At 37.5% G+C, this 15829-nt stretch overlaps 1 protein-coding gene across 1 annotated transcript in view; it reads left to right on the top strand.

Moving 5' to 3' along the window:
* The window catches only part of LOC102235537 (glypican-1-like), a 75086-nt gene that overhangs the window by 54948 nt on the left and 4309 nt on the right, over nt 1–15829 (top strand). The window contains exons 4-10 of the mRNA XM_005795978.3: nt 2603–2830; nt 3887–4050; nt 8492–8657; nt 9391–9515; nt 11519–11638; nt 11899–12032; nt 13967–14142. Coding sequence (XP_005796035.1) covers nt 2603–2830; nt 3887–4050; nt 8492–8657; nt 9391–9515; nt 11519–11638; nt 11899–12032; nt 13967–14142 — 1113 coding nt within the window. The remainder of the gene's footprint in view (nt 1–2602; nt 2831–3886; nt 4051–8491; nt 8658–9390; nt 9516–11518; nt 11639–11898; nt 12033–13966; nt 14143–15829) is intronic.

Here is a 15829-nt window from a genome sequence, read left to right as displayed (position 1 = left end):
CTGTTGCTTAATTGTCAGCACTCTTTTTATCTAAAGTCTTTTAATCTTTTTTTCCCTATATGACCTAAAAGTAACTAGATGACATCTTTATGCAAGACACAGTGGTAAACAATAAAATGTATTTTTTTGGGGGGGGGTTCCCCCTGCGGTCTGGGTGGGAGTTAATTGCACTGTTTCTGCCAATATGTGGTCTACTGTGGGTAAAGTTTTTACACTAGCCTGCTAAATGTGTTGTCAACTAAGTAGTTAAGAATGACTTAATGAGGTGTAGATCCTGCACAAAAAGATATGGACAATTTTAAATGTTTAAAATGTGTTTGTATTCAAAAAAAAAAAAGAAATAGTCATGAGCATTCTTTCTAGAACATAGGTAAAATTGGCCATACTTGCTGGCATTTCTTTGCCTGTTTATTGAGTTCAAAAACATTAGATACATCCCAAATAGCATTCAATCAATCAAGTTTATTTCCATAGTACATTTTAGCAACAAGGCAGTTCAGAGTGCTTAACTTCATAAAAACACAGAAATACAAAGTCATAAAAGGCACCATATAGTCAACAATTGAGAAAACCAGAAACAAAAATTATATTTTGACGAGTGCCATCATCAAAATCATCAATACACATCAAATAGTTTGGTCAATATTTTATTTATAATAGTTAGAAAGCAACTCTAAACTGTTGGGATTTTAGTCTAGACTTAAACAAACTCAATGTTTCAGCTGTTATGCAGTTTTCTGGATGTTTGTTCCAGATTTGTGGTGCATAGAAGCTGATTGCTGCCTCTCTATGTTTGGTTCTGGTTCTGGGGATGTAGAGCAGGGTTTTTTTTAAAGACTTTATATTTTGAAGCCCTGCGATACTCCTGTCACTGCTGTTGTGTAAACGAGCAGCTGGATTGCAACAAAAATATTATGATTTAACCACAGAGCAGCTCTGTGTAAATGGGGCCTAAGTAGGCCAAAATTTTTCCACAGTGATGTGAAAGACTTATTAATTACTCATTAATTATTGCAAATGCCTGTGACAGCTGTTTCTCCCAAGGGTGGCACAGTTTATTCAGTTTAGTGGACAGTTTCATATAGAGCCAGGTTTTATTCCTTTATAAGAACCTTTATTCCTTATTGAGGAATAAAGGTTTCTTTTAAACCTTTTAAAAACTGAATTTTGTGTTTACATTAAAATGTCTTTAAGGAATTGAAAAATTGTGTTACAAAAAAGTAAAAATATATTTTTTTATTTTTATGGGTCACTGCACTTACAATGTCTATGTCAGTTTTTTTTTCTCTGTTTAGGACAATCTTTTTTTTTCTTTTACTTTTTCCACAGACAGTTTTAAAGATGTTATGTATTTTTATGTCAGTCAAGGTCATGAATATGGTGCTGAACAACCCTTCAAACCAAATTGGCATAGTGCCTTATCAAGAATACGCTCAAAGGCTTGAAAATCAATACTATTCGAGTGAAAATAGCATAGGACTCAGACTTAGCAGTTAGGTGCAAAACTTTTTGATGAGATTCCTGTCAATACTGAAGTAAAACCTGTAGACAAACAGGTTAAAGACTACTTTTCATTTGTCTGTTAAAACATCCCAAATATAGCTCGAAAAATAACACCAAAACATATGAACTTGTCACAAAAAACAGGCTTTTTTTTTTTTTTTTAAGAAAAATTTGCTACAATTTGTGTTCACGGACATTGTTCTGAGCATGTATCCAAACAAGAGAAATTAGAAATGGATGTTTTTTGGTTGTTTTTTTTTCCAATCGATTAATCTGCACCTATGTTAGGGTGCAGTCTAACATTAAAATGCGAACTCTGAAAAGAGAAAATATTAATAAAAATTATTAGTGGGGCTTTGTTTCATCTGAAATAAAACATGAATCACGCACATCTCAGGAGGTTGTCTTTCCCAATATTCTGGGGTAAATAAAGAACAGTATTTAGCCACAGTAGGAGTTAAGTTTTTACATCAAAGCATGGTGAATGCTTAGAAGTAGCAAGCAGCAGCTGAGAAGCAGTCTTGTTTCTTTTTAATAAAGAGTGGGTAAAGCAGAACTGATATATGCTGTCTAACAAGGCCAGTGCTTAAATTATGCTACACAGATGGGGCAATATGAGCTTAGCATATTAAATCCTTATGTAACTCGAATGCTGAGATTGACTTTAGCTCTTTTAAATGTGGGTGTTATATTTCTGCTGCAGTAAAACTTCACTTCATATGATCCTATTTCTGTAATCAGTGACCATGTTTTTTTTGTTTTGTTTTTTAATGGATGTTTATGTGTGAGCACCTCTGAAACTTGTGTCTGAAACTTGCAGCGTTTCAGAAAATTCTTAAATGCAGAAAATAAAAAAAAAAGTTTTATAGGAGAGATATCAATTCTGCCATTTTAAAGTGTGAACATGCCTCCACATAAAATAAGCTATAATCAATAGTCAAATAAGTTTCCTCAGTCAAATAAAATCCAATCCAATTACATTATCCATTGTGGTGTTCCGAGCTAAAACGATTTGCTGAACAAAGTGGCTAATTACAAGGCTATAGTTTATGGCAATATACCTATGCTTTTAAATGTGCCTATTTTTTGTGTTTTTCAGGCTACATGGATGATTTAATGAATAGGTCCAGGGCCACCCTTCAGGATACGTTCACTTCAACATGGGGCTTTTTATACTCCAGAAATTCCCAGCTCTTTCATGACCTGTACCAGGATTTGAGGGACTACTACCGGAGTGCCAGTGTCAATCTGGAGGAGGTGCTGAATGAATTCTGGACCAAGCTGCTGGAGAAGCTTTTTTACCAAGCAAATAAGCAGAGTTCAATAGGTATGCTATTTCAGCAAATGAAGCCCTATTTGTGTTGTTCCAAAGTGTGTGATGTGGAGTGCTTTGCATATATGAATGACGTAGGCCAATCTATTCATACAGAATCCTTTAAAATGTTGTATCATTACCACCAAAAAATGCACCAGACAGCTTAGAGATACAGTTGTGGAGAAATCAAAGTCACGTTTAGGTTATAAAACAATGTCTCTTATTATTTGAGAGAGCAATGTTCAATCCACCTTTCAAAAACGGAAAAAGGAGAAAATATTAATAAAAAAATATTAGCGGGGCTTTGTGTCATCTGAAATAAAACATGAATCACCCACATCTCAAGAGGTTGTCTTTACCAATATTCTGGGGTAAATAAAGAACAGTATGTAGCCATGGTAGGAGTTAAGTTTTTACCTCAAAGCATGGTGAGTGCTTAGAAGTAGCAAACAGCAGTACAATTGCAAACCTACATGGTCATGGGAGTCCTCCCAAACTGTTGGACTGTAAAAAAAAATTTAAAAAGGACATTAATCAGAGAAGCTCCACAAATGTGGTCTTTGTAAAACATTGGCTACAAAGTCATTGGTAAAACAAAGCCACAATAACTCCTGTTTGTAGTTTACCACAAGCCATAAAGGGAGCACAGCAAATATGAGGAAGAACATGCTTTAATCAGAGGAGAATGAGGTGGAATGTTTTATATAGTCATGCTTTCTTGAGGGTCCTTGAAAAAATATATTTACGGAAAATAATTGAATTTTAATCACTTTACAAGAGTATGTCAACATGAACTTAAACTTATTGTTTGCTTTTTTTCTGGTTGGAAAAACAAAATTATTTCTTATGGTAATGACACAGAACCAAACCATGAACTGGAGCTACAACTGAATAAGAAAATTAAACAATTTAGCATGTTCATCATTTTGTAGTTTTAAAGTTATTCCAAGGAGTGCACAAAAACTAAGACGATGTCAATTTAAATCATATTCTGTGGACTCGATGCATCTTTGTTTTATGTGAAGCACTACGAATACTGAAAGTTTTACACATGCTTGCCTGTTACAGATGAGGACTACCAGGAGTGTGTGTCAAAGAAAATAGAGACACTTCGACTTTCTGGAGAGGCCGCCCATAAAATGACGATACAGGTCACTCGTACATTTGTGGCGGCACGTGCATTCCTCCAGGGACTGCAAACCAGTCGAGAAGTGGTGGGCAAAGTGTTACAGGTAAAACTTCCAGCTCTCAAATCCACAGATCCTACATTAAATAGTCCTGTTTTCCACATCTTGGAAGAATATTTTTACTGCTTTTGAGAAAGATCAATTTCTACGTGTTTTTTTATAATGCTGTGTTTCACTTGCAACATTTTTATTAAGTGTGCTAAAATGCATGTGTGCCTATCTCTTTAGTGAAGCTGCTTACAGCTAAACTCAAACAGACTCATTCATGCAAGTTTTACCGCTCCTTATGACCAGTATGAAGCTGTCGCAGATTAATGTTGGTAGAAGCCATAGACTCTATAAAATATGTCTTGCAGTGTAGACCATCAGCCCTTACAACACCAGTTAATGTCAACTCTAAACTGAAAAATGTCTCCCGGGACGTAGCGAGGGTTAATATGTCCCAAGAGAAATGGTTTTCTCTGCACATAACACAAGAGTAAAGTTAAGATTGGAGCAAGACCAAGAAATCATTTCGTGGGGGAGCCATTTTTGATGCCACAGCTAAAATTATCTCTTGTCAGGTACTGGATTAGGAGCGTGGTAAGAGAAGTAACCTGAAGAGGAATGCAGAAATGCACTTAGCAAAGAAAGGCATGAATTTAACATGTATTATTTGTTGATGAAAAATCACAAGGTAATGTACAAGAAGCTTGAAACCAGAAATTCCCAGACAAAAACCAACTGAGATTTCTTTTAGGAAATTTTCTCCATCCATTTCTCACGGAGATTTGTAGTATTGCTGGCACAGGAGGAAGGTGCTGAGAGCCACACAGCATAATTACACTGTTTAAATTATTTATTGGATCACACTGGATCACTTCTTACTTAAAACTCAAAATTAAAAGAATAAGACTTCGACTCGTTTCATAACTTGAGTGCCTTGAGGCATTCGAATTAACTTGGGACTTTTATGCCTTTACCTGTGATTTGACTCAGGATTTGGGTGGAGGAACTTGAGACATACTTGTGACTTGCAAAACACCTATGGTAACTCAAAAGAAAATAAGTTCCACATTCACTCACTGTGACCAGCTCAAATTATGGATTAATATTGAGGATTCCTTCTGACTTGTTGTAAGAATATATGGGTGTTAAAATGGACAAAAAAATGGACTAAGTCAGGACAGAGGTCTTAAGCAAAATTGACATAAATCAGCTACTTTTCAATGAATGTGAGCATGACTACGAGAAATTACATCATTTCGAACAAAGTTGGCATAAATGATTATTGCTTGCGGCTGGTTTGATTAGAAAGTAAAAGCGCGCAGTAAAAGATGATAGTGTCTCAAAAGGAAAATAAAAATAAAGCTTAATTAAGTGGCAGATGGTAAAAATAAATGTTGACTGACAGAAAACACATCTGAGCCAGAACTTGCAATCTCTCTTTCCAGTAACGCATTAATTCCACCCTTCCTTTGCTCTAGGTTATGCCAGCTGCTTTGTCCTTAACTTTCTCTGGACTGTTTTATTCCCTCGGGAAGGGGAATGTTGGAAGTAGGCCATGTGCTGCACAGCTGACTCCGGAGGCAAGCAGTCTAGATCGTCTCGCTCTGTAGCGCAGTGAGAATGGGAAGTTTAGATATCCGTGCTAATTACAGAAGAGAGACAAGTACTGAGAAAGATATAAATACTGAGCTATGGGTCAGACAGAGGTGGGGTAGGAAGCGATGTAAGGTTGAAACTGAGACAAGTAAAGTATGTCCCTCTAAAAGATACATTAACATAAACTGGATAACTTTCAACCGTGTCTTATGCAATGTAACCATAGGGAGTATTCAGAAAGAGTCATTTGACAATTGTACCTGTGTGTATCACCCATGTAAATGGAGAAGTGTGAAAATGATGCTCAACTTAGAGGATATTCTACTTTTTCTCATTATCATTCACAGGATAGACAGAGAACCTATACCTTCATTAATTGTAATTTGGTCATAATATTTGCAGTAAAATAATTTTATTGCAACCGTTGAACCAGCTATTTATCTTTTAAAAATATACATTGAATTGTCTTTATTTCTGGGCTTATTGGGGGATTTTAAACACTCTGGGTAAGTACATATTTTATTTAGCAGCTAGGTTTCAGCCAGCCTAATATCGTGACTTCATGGTATTTTGGAAGTGACACAACAATTTTAAAGATCTAATGAGTCAACGATCTTTTGCTTTAATTTAGAACATCTGGCAAACCGTTCCATAGCTTGCCAAATTTAGCTTTGAAATAATGTTAACTTCGGATGAGTGATTCATTGTCCAGCGGAAGTTTTTGCATTAAATTGCCTCCTGGCTGAGCACCTCTTTCTGCTCCCCCTCAACTAGTCAAAATAAAGATAATCATCTGAGAATTTGAGACTTGTGTGTAGTTCCACAAAACTCATTTCATGGCACCCTTTCCTGTTCATACACATTGAATGTTTTCCATGACATTTGTTTGTCAGTGTCTCACTTTTCTTTAACTGAAAAGTGAGACACTGTTTTTCAGTGTGGAGAGACTCACAAAGAGAGAAATCAACAATAAGGCAATTTTTTTGGTTGAAGGTAGATTTCTTTGGGGCTTGTACCCCAGCAGAAGACAAGAATTGCCACCAGCTTGAATGGACAGTTTAGGGCGAGGATTAGGATTTTCTTTCCCCGGGGCCCAGACCATAGTGGTGGAGTGGAGACCGGAAAGGAGAGGAGCCTGAAAATCCTGGGAGCATGAGGGTGGAGATGAGGTGGAGACAGGTTGAAACCAGCCCGGGAAGCAGAAGGATCCATGGATGACAAGGCTTATAAGTGGATTCTTGTGCGATGATTGGGTGCGGCAGAGGCAAAGTAATTGGATGATGCAGGTGAGGCTGGAGAACATCTCCCAGCTTGAATTTGCACCTAGGCTTAATTTCTCCACCAGCTGAAAATAAATGCATATTTTTCTGCGAAAATATGCATTTTTCTGTGCATGGGGGGAGGGGCAGCACTAGGTGACTTTGTGCACCATAAAGATACAGTAGCTAGTGTCCTTGTAGGACAAGGACATTGAATGACAGAAAATTATAGTTATTTCATCACTTTCTTTACCATCTGTTTAAAAAGGACATTTAGCCATAGTTTGAAATTGCTGCTGTTTAAGATCAGAGCATGACCAACTAATCAAATACATAGAACAAGTATTTTTAGGAGTATATACCACAGCTTTACCATAATTTGTGTTCTAAAGGTCATGTTTAATCCACATTTGTATGTCAGCAAAAATTATATTAACCTTAGTTGACCTCACATTGCTTGTTTCATCCTATCATGTGTCTTTTTGGTATTCTGCCTAGTCATTGCTGTATACTCAACTAACTCTTCTGCTCACTTAAAAGCAATCATCTGACTCATCCCTAGCTAATGAGGGTAACAGTATGGATGGAAAAATGGAAAAAAAGGAATGAGGGTGTGACTCATCCGTCATATGAGTTGAAATTGTGCATGGAAATGTGTTCTTTTTTCCTTTTCTGTTTCCTTTGCACTTTATGTTGCCTCTCTAGTATAAATGACATGCTACTTCCACTTATTCAGATTTAAGAAAATCTAGATTAATACCCTAACATGGCAAGTCAATCTTTATTTTCAGTTACCTTAGTTACTTCTATGGAAAGTTGACTTAAGCACATTCCATATTTTGTAGAATGATCAAAGTGTCTTTGTCTTTTCTCACTATCGCACATTATTGCCCTATTTTTACTCCAGATTTGATCAAATGTGGCTTTAACTGGGACTTTATGGCTGGAGGAGGAGTTTCCAGTAAAAGCATCAAGCTGGCCCAGATGTCAGCTTAGAAGAGCTTTGTATGCGTAGCTAGGCTCATTCCACTTCTCTCCTTCTTTCTCCCTCTTGCGCACAGACACACACACTCCATACTTCTTGAGGTTTTGTATGCATAGCTGTACTCTCTTGTGAACAGAGCTTACTGGTATTAACCCAGTTTCACTTTTCACGCACGAAGGCCTCTTCCCCTTTGGGAATGGCCTTGTGGAATAGGAAGAGAAATGCAGGAGGCAGGGAGGACAGAGTGGGGGGCTGAGAACACTTGTATCAATGTCAGGGTCTTTTCATCACATGTAAAAAGAAAAAATACATTTTAACTTAGTGGTTTCCAAGGGCACAGTGCCAGAAGAAACTACGGTGAAAATTCAAAGTTCGCCACAGGAGGTGACCTCCCACTGTTTTGTGGCTGTTACTGCCTCAGCAAAAACCATACTTTTCACATTACATAAAATAAAGCTACTTCTGCATAACCCAATTTTCATTTCTGCAGTAGAATAAAAAAGTGTCACAAGGGGAAAAAAAAGAGAGATCAAATGTCCAGGTTAATTAACTTTTGATTTCAGATTTTCACTTTAGAAAAGTGAGACGTGTTTGATAGAACCGTGTTTTTATTTTTGTCGTGGGACCAAAGTTTATTTTTGCCTTTGCCTGACCACAGGTGCCACTGAGCCAGAAGTGCATGGGAGCTATTATGAGGATGACTTACTGTCCCCACTGTCGTGGCATGCCCACTGCTAAACCCTGTGCCAACTACTGCAGCAACGTCATGAAGGGCTGCCTCGCCAACCAGGCTGACCTCCATACAGAATGGTCACATCTAGCAGGTCAGAGGACACTCACGCATACTCATACACATTGCGAGGATACTGTAAAAGTACATGTATTCATACCAAAACATTTTTGTGCAAACCTTTAGATTTGGTGTGGAGTGTACTAGTACAGCATCTTTTTGCGACTTGACAACCTTTACATGTACAACTTAAGTGTATATTTTGCTGTCAACAATTAATGTCAGCCTCAAAACAAAGTAGAGTTTAATTAATTCCAACTATCACTAAAATCTGCTTTGTGATGGATTCAGAAGTCTTAACTTGCATAACATCAACACCATCTTTTAGGGGAATATAGACCCTACAGCTTTAATGAGAGTCAATGCAACTTCTGAAGTGTTTGGTGCAATAAATTCATAACACTGGCAAAACAAATCTGTAAAAAATATTATAACATAACTTCTGTTCATTGATTTCCAACATTAAATGAAAACCATTGAAGTAATGGGACAAAACGTCTTTCACTATAGCCTCCCTACATTGAATGTCCCATTCCTTTAAAGTTTTCCCATATGACTTTGCAAATCATTAACTAACAGGTGTGTCATATAATTACAATAAAAGTATGATACTCAAGCACCAAGGATTCAGTTCACCTGCATATCTTCTCATGATGTTTTGTTTATTAACACACTGTGTTAATAAAAGTTGCTGAACAGATGACCAAAGTTTTATACTAAGAAACAAGTTATTCTTTCATTGTTTCTTATTTTTTAATGCTTTACAGATACAATGATTGAGGTGGGAGAGCGCCGCTTGGATGATGTGGAAAGCGTGATCCCTTACCTCCCAAATCAGATATCAGAAGCCATGTTTAGTATGGTGGATAACATGGAAACCATCAACAGCAAGGTTAGATTGCACTTTGATTTACACATAGAGATTTAAATGCCTACTCAGCTACAAAGACTGTTTTTATTACAAATAAAAAATGATGTACTGATCTATCGAGTATCTTCTGCTTACCCGAATCTGGGCCGCAGGGACTGCACCATCAGCAAAGGGTCTCAGGCTTCCCTCTCCTGTGCCACTTATGCTAGCTCCCAGAAGTGCTCCCAAGAATAACCTTGTAGCAACCCCTATAACATGACCTGAGGAACGTGGTTGTAAGCCTTCTGAAGAGATAAAAAACAACTGGACTGAACAACCAAACTCCCATGGATCTCTAAGCTGTTGCTTGATGGAAAAAATCTTGTTTTTTTTTTTCAATTCTCAGGACAGAAGCTAACCCGCTTCTCCTGGACCTGAGACTCGACAGACTGTCAAAGTCAAAGAGTAAAATTCAACCAGATATTCTGAGGTGTCCTATAGTATGCAAAGTAGGGGCACTCTCCTTGGTCCTCTTACTTACAAATTATTATTGCGTCCATGTCTACCACTTTGCACGTGTGGCCCCAACTTGCGAGGTGACTTTAAAGAGGCACGTCAAAGCTGCTGACAAGGAATCATTTAACTATTATATTGCAGTGACTTCTGAAGTGGTGATGGAATCACCTTCTCTTGAGTCCTTTGCCCTATGTCTTCCCAGGTGGACCATGCCTTGTTTTCACTGAGCAGCGCGGCACTGCTCAGTGTATTTTGGTTTTCCATTTAGCCCAATTCCATTGTAAAAATGGCCCATTCAATCAAACCCGAACCCCACCACTCCTAGACCTCCTTTAGTTGTAAGTTGATAGGACAGAGGCACAGTATGACTAGGTGGAGCTACTGGCGTCACACAGCATAGTCCATTGATTTGGAAACAGAAAATCCTGTTTCATAAGACTTCTATTTTCTCCTGCAGACTTCTGTGTTGCTGCTGAAAGGAATATTTACTTGAAAAGTAATTTAAAGTTTTCAAAAGCTTTAAAAATGTTAAATGTGTTTGCTAAAGATGTAAAAATAGCATCATGGATAAAAAGTTTCCACTGTCTGATATATATTGAAGTACTGTCTTTTATGTCTAGTCTTTTCACAATCTTTGTTTACATAATACACTAAGCGTCTCACCGCATTCATGCTATTGTACTGCTTCTTATATCTAGTTGAAAATGAATGGTTTTGAGTCATGATGCAATCTGCAGGCAAAGCTTTTATTTACAGGCATAATGATGTTTGGATAGCAGTTCTATATGGCATTCAACAGCAACTGGCAATATTACAAAACAAACTGACTGGGCTGTTTAGTGAAGTTGGAAATCCAGGTGGATGGCAGGAGAAGAAATCAAAGCTTCCTCTGTTCAGGTTTCCTAAAGGGCCAGTCTGGCCTGGGGTGAACTGTGGCCTGGTGGGAGTGTCTCTCACCTGTGTCAATATGGTAACCATACACAGTGTGAGCCTTTGATTCTCATCTCTTTATGAAAGTGCTGTGTTTAAAGTTCAGTGACATTCATTCTGGCATGTAGCTTTATCCCAACAATAATGTGCTGCAGTATCATTGATGAAACATATTGGAGCATATGGTTTTTGATACAGTTTTTAAAAACCTGTTTGAAATAAATAAATAAAATCAAAAATTTCAGAAGTTTCAGAGATTTTGTTCTCGTGCGTCTGTGTTTCAATATATTGTCTAACTTGTATAATCGATGGAGACAAGTAAGACTAGGTTAGCTGAGAGTCAGGCTACAACTGAAAAGCACTGGCTGATCTTTGGGTCATGCAAATAATAAGTGCTATGTGTCTTTCTTAGTTTTCAAAATATAAGGCTTGTTTCTACTTCTACCAAAAAACTGTGTTCGCTTACAATGTTGCATATTCACTGAGAGCGCTTAATCGCATCATCCTTTAACCACCCTTTCATTAATTTGTCTCCTTTATAATGTTTTTCCCCACCCTCTTCTTTTCTTTTTATGTTTTCTTGATTCCACCTCTTCCAGCTGTTCCAGGCATGTGGCAGCCTCAGTGAAGGAGGAGCCACCAGCTCCGGATTTGAAGATATCACCAGTAAAAGAAGGGTCGTAGTCGATGACAGGAGTGTCATCAAAATGCCGAAGTCGGTTAGTATTTATCTAGCTGATTCTAAGCTTTCCTGACCTGTTCAGATATGCACATAATTAGAGGTTAAACCCCATTAGCTTGTGCACTCAGCTTTGTGTAGACAACTATTCAATGATTAGAAGCTGATAAATATTAGATGGGCAAATCTGTCAGAAAATGCACACCATCGATGACTAGTGCATTATTTTCCTTACCCCTTCTATTTGAGGCTGCTTTGTTACTGTTTCTGTCAATGATCTCATGATCAATTCTGCTTTAGGTGTCTGATGTCAACATGAAGCTGAGAGAAATACGACCATATTGGGTTTCCCTACCAAAGGTTCTTTGCAGTGACAGAGTTGCCAGTGGAACCGGGGCTGAGGACAAGTGCTGGAACGGCATGAGTCGTGCCAGGTAATGATGATTGACAAAGGACTTTGTTGTGAATGCTTAATTCATATGGAGATTTTTTTTTCTTTATATCATTCAGCGTTTTCACAAAAAGTTTATATTATGGGGATAATTAGATGTAAAGCACTGTGCAGTTATTGTAAAACTGAGCAATTAGGGTTATTCCCCTGCCAGATTTTTGCCAAAACAAAGAAGAACACTTTTAGCAAAAAATGACATTATTTTAGGAAGGTGATGATATTTGAAAAGAGATGGGAAGATATTCCACTTTATTTCACCCCATCTTTCCTTCAAGCATAAGATATTTTATTAGTGAAATTTTTCTTGCTATTTCTATTTATCAAACCCAAAAGAAAGCAAACACCAAGTACAAGTCAACAACTCTTCTCCCTGCATCTTGTAAAGTTTAACTGTAAATATTTGTTTTCCAATTGTCTCATGTTTCAATTTTCCCTGTTCTCTACTTCAAGGGTACTCAACAGTCGCACAACGTACAGTTGAGCAAATATTTCTCCATGCAGTGTGCACTCTGTGACTTTTATATTTAATTATATCCCTCTTCCTTTTCACTGAAAGATTTTCGAATATTTACTAGTAGAGGTTGTTTTTGTGCTTCAAATACGTTTTCTGTAATTCAGTAAAATTCAAGTTCTAAAAATGTATTTTTGAGTTTGGGCAATGTTAGAAAAATGTAGTTCGTTCATTAAAAGTGACTAACAAGACAAGAATCACAATAATTTGAGTTTCTTAGGGTGTTTTACTTGCCAACAAGGAAAAGTACACAAAATTGGTATGTCAGTGCACGTCTAACAAACAGTTAGAAGGATTATGTTTTCATACCGAGTCTGTGCAAAGATGCATCAATGGGTGATTTTTGCAGCCTTGCACAAAACACCTGATAGAGGTCAGTTTCTTGCCTCCTAGACAAGAAATGATAATGAACAAACATTTTTTTTTCCAACAGATGTCTCTAACTTGCGTTCTCAATGACTCTTGGTGAACAGGAGTCTAAAATTGCTCAAATATAAACTGAGATTTTCTGGATGAAAACAATGCTCAGTTATTCTATCACAATGACAAACATTTTATAGCTGAGCTATATTCACACAAAAGGTTTTAATGCTCATTTCAATTATTTGCTTAAATCTGATTTGTTTTCATTTGGTTGTTTACACTCCAAATTAAACCTGACTGCAATGATTGTGTGAACAGTTTAAGTCCCTAAAGCGACCCTCGTGTTCAGAGGAGGAATGCTGATGTCACACACAAGTGTATTGTTCATGGAGGTAATGGATGGAGCTGCTTATAGATAGATTTTAAAGTTTATTCAGCAATGGGAGCTGACAATATTGTCACAAGATCATAACAAGACAACAAAAGTTAATCAAAAGAAAGCACAACTAATAACAATGGCCTTTTGTGGATCAGAGCCAGGGAGGTCAGATTGTGATGTGATGCTTCTGTGACACAAACATCTTTCATAAGTTCATAATCATAATTTTCAGCCATTGTTCACATTCAAATTTACCACTTTTTGCTTCTTCTGATGCAGAGTTATGATGTATGTCTTACATGAATGACATAAAACCCAGATAAAATGCGACACGGCCATGCAAACTGCAGATGTTTAAAAACAATCGTGGTGCTATCTGAATTAGCACCACAAATGTAAATGGCACAGATCTGATTTGTTTTTGGGAGGTGTGCAATAAGATTGGAAGTAGGCTGTTCAGACTGCAGTGAAAAAGTCAGGTTGCATGTGGATGAAAAAAGTTGATTTGGGTTGCATTTGCCGGCTGTGTTAAATTAGCCTTAGAGTCACTGCAAAGTCATCCAAATAAGCATGGATGACTTGCTTATTTGGTAGATGAAACTGGTAGATAAATATATGCTGTGACCAGTGACCATGACAATTTTGAAATGCTTATGTTTACCAGATATCTGCCTGAGGTGATTGGTGATGGCCTAGCCAGACAGATCAACAACCCTGAAGTGGAGATCGACATCTCCAAACCAGACATGAAAATCCGCCAGCAAATAATGCAGCTGAAGATCATGACCCACCGGCTGAAGAATGCTCTTAATGGCCAGGATGTGGATTTTCAAGATACCAGTGAGTAATTTGAAACATAGTTTTTACCATCCTCTTCTTTCATCCATTACCATCGTCTGGAAACAAGTCTATCTGATCTATGCTGATCTCTGCAGTTGGGCTGTTATGTCTTTCCTTCATTTTTTTTTTGGAAACCTTGCAAAATTAAATTAGAGGGATTAATTAATTTTTTTTAAATTAATGACTTTCAACATGAGTGACATACAAAAAATGATTCTTTACCATTTACATTTACCAAATACATTTTCAACTTCAAATTACTAAATGATTTCATAGTTACGTTTTTCAACATAAAATATATATCAGTTTGAATTCCTGCACTTTTAAAAATGACTTGTCAATTATTTTACTAAGAAAGCGTTTAGAAAAGAGCTGAATTTGCTATTGAAATTGAAATATGTAATATTGTGCTATAATCAGGTCATTGCTATAATGTTTGTGCGTAGCCCTTACATAAATTTTATTGGTGGGTTGCCTTTGAGTCTCCTTGTTTGTCACAAGTTATTTTCAGATATTTTAATTTGCCATTCTTGTAATTAAGGAAAGTGTTTTGTAGTTTTCTTTCAGCCAGGTGACTGACACTTCACCACAACTTAAGGGGCAGTGCAGCTACTGGACATATGCATTATCATATGTCCAGGTGGTTTTCTAACACTGATGCAGAATCATGGACTGGACACAACATAAAAGGAAAATGATTTATTTGCAAGAGAAAAATAACATTGCAGAGGGTCTGGGGCTCTGGCTTCTGGAACCAGCATCTGCAAAACAAGGCAAAGACTGTGAGACAAGCGATAACTTGCAGTAAACATGAGACTGTGGAACAGCTTACGGCCTTGTGAAGTGGCATAGTCATTGGCGGGGGTAGAGATTCAACCTGTGCAGACCTTCGTACAAGTTTAGTCCAGAGCTGCATAGACCGAGTGGTTTGTGAGGGCAAAGTCTGAGCAGTGGAAGGTTTGGAGAGCGGGCAGGCAGGTAGGTGGTTTCAGAGCTGCTGTGCTTGACCGAGGAGGTAGGTGTCTGGAAGAGATTTGACACAAGGAGCTTTGACAAGGTGTTTTGTGAAGTTGCCAGAAATTAGTTCAACCTGGAGAGCACAGAATAATGAAGCAATAGACAGGTTCTCAGGACAGGCAGTTTTAACTGAAAACTACAGCTCAACCAGTCAGACCCTGGTGGCTTGATTCTACCCAGAATAGGCAAACTATTTTGGGAAGGTCAAATAATCCTTCAACATCTCCTTAAGAACCTCAGGTGGTGATTAGATAATTGCAGCCAGGTGTATCGTCTGCAAAAAGATCCACCTCGCCCAATGTTTGAAGAAAAAGTCTTGTAAGCACAAGCACACACGCACAAACATAAACGCACAACCTAGATCCTGACATAAACAACTGGAGAAAACTTGCAACCAGCTGCGTAGAATGGAAAGGCTGCTTAGAAAGGTAACACTCTCACTTATCTTATCATTGCGCAAAATTGAAACACAAGGTACATATGCAACAGTGTCACAGATGTATAATTATCTTCTCAAATCTTGGTTGATATACTGATAACTTTATATCAAGGTAAACTGAAATCACGGTTTCTTAATTTATTTGTAAAGTTGTTCAAATTTCCAAGACACGTGTTATATGAGACAGCTTTTGTACATTGTTAAACCTGGAATATCCATAAGGTAGGCTTT

This window comes from Xiphophorus maculatus, chromosome 6, assembly GCF_002775205.1.
Source record: "Xiphophorus maculatus strain JP 163 A chromosome 6, X_maculatus-5.0-male, whole genome shotgun sequence".
Taxonomy (NCBI): Eukaryota; Metazoa; Chordata; class Actinopteri; order Cyprinodontiformes; family Poeciliidae; genus Xiphophorus; species Xiphophorus maculatus.
The sequence above is the reverse complement of the archived record's forward strand: the minus strand, read 5'-3'. Positions and strand labels throughout refer to the sequence as shown.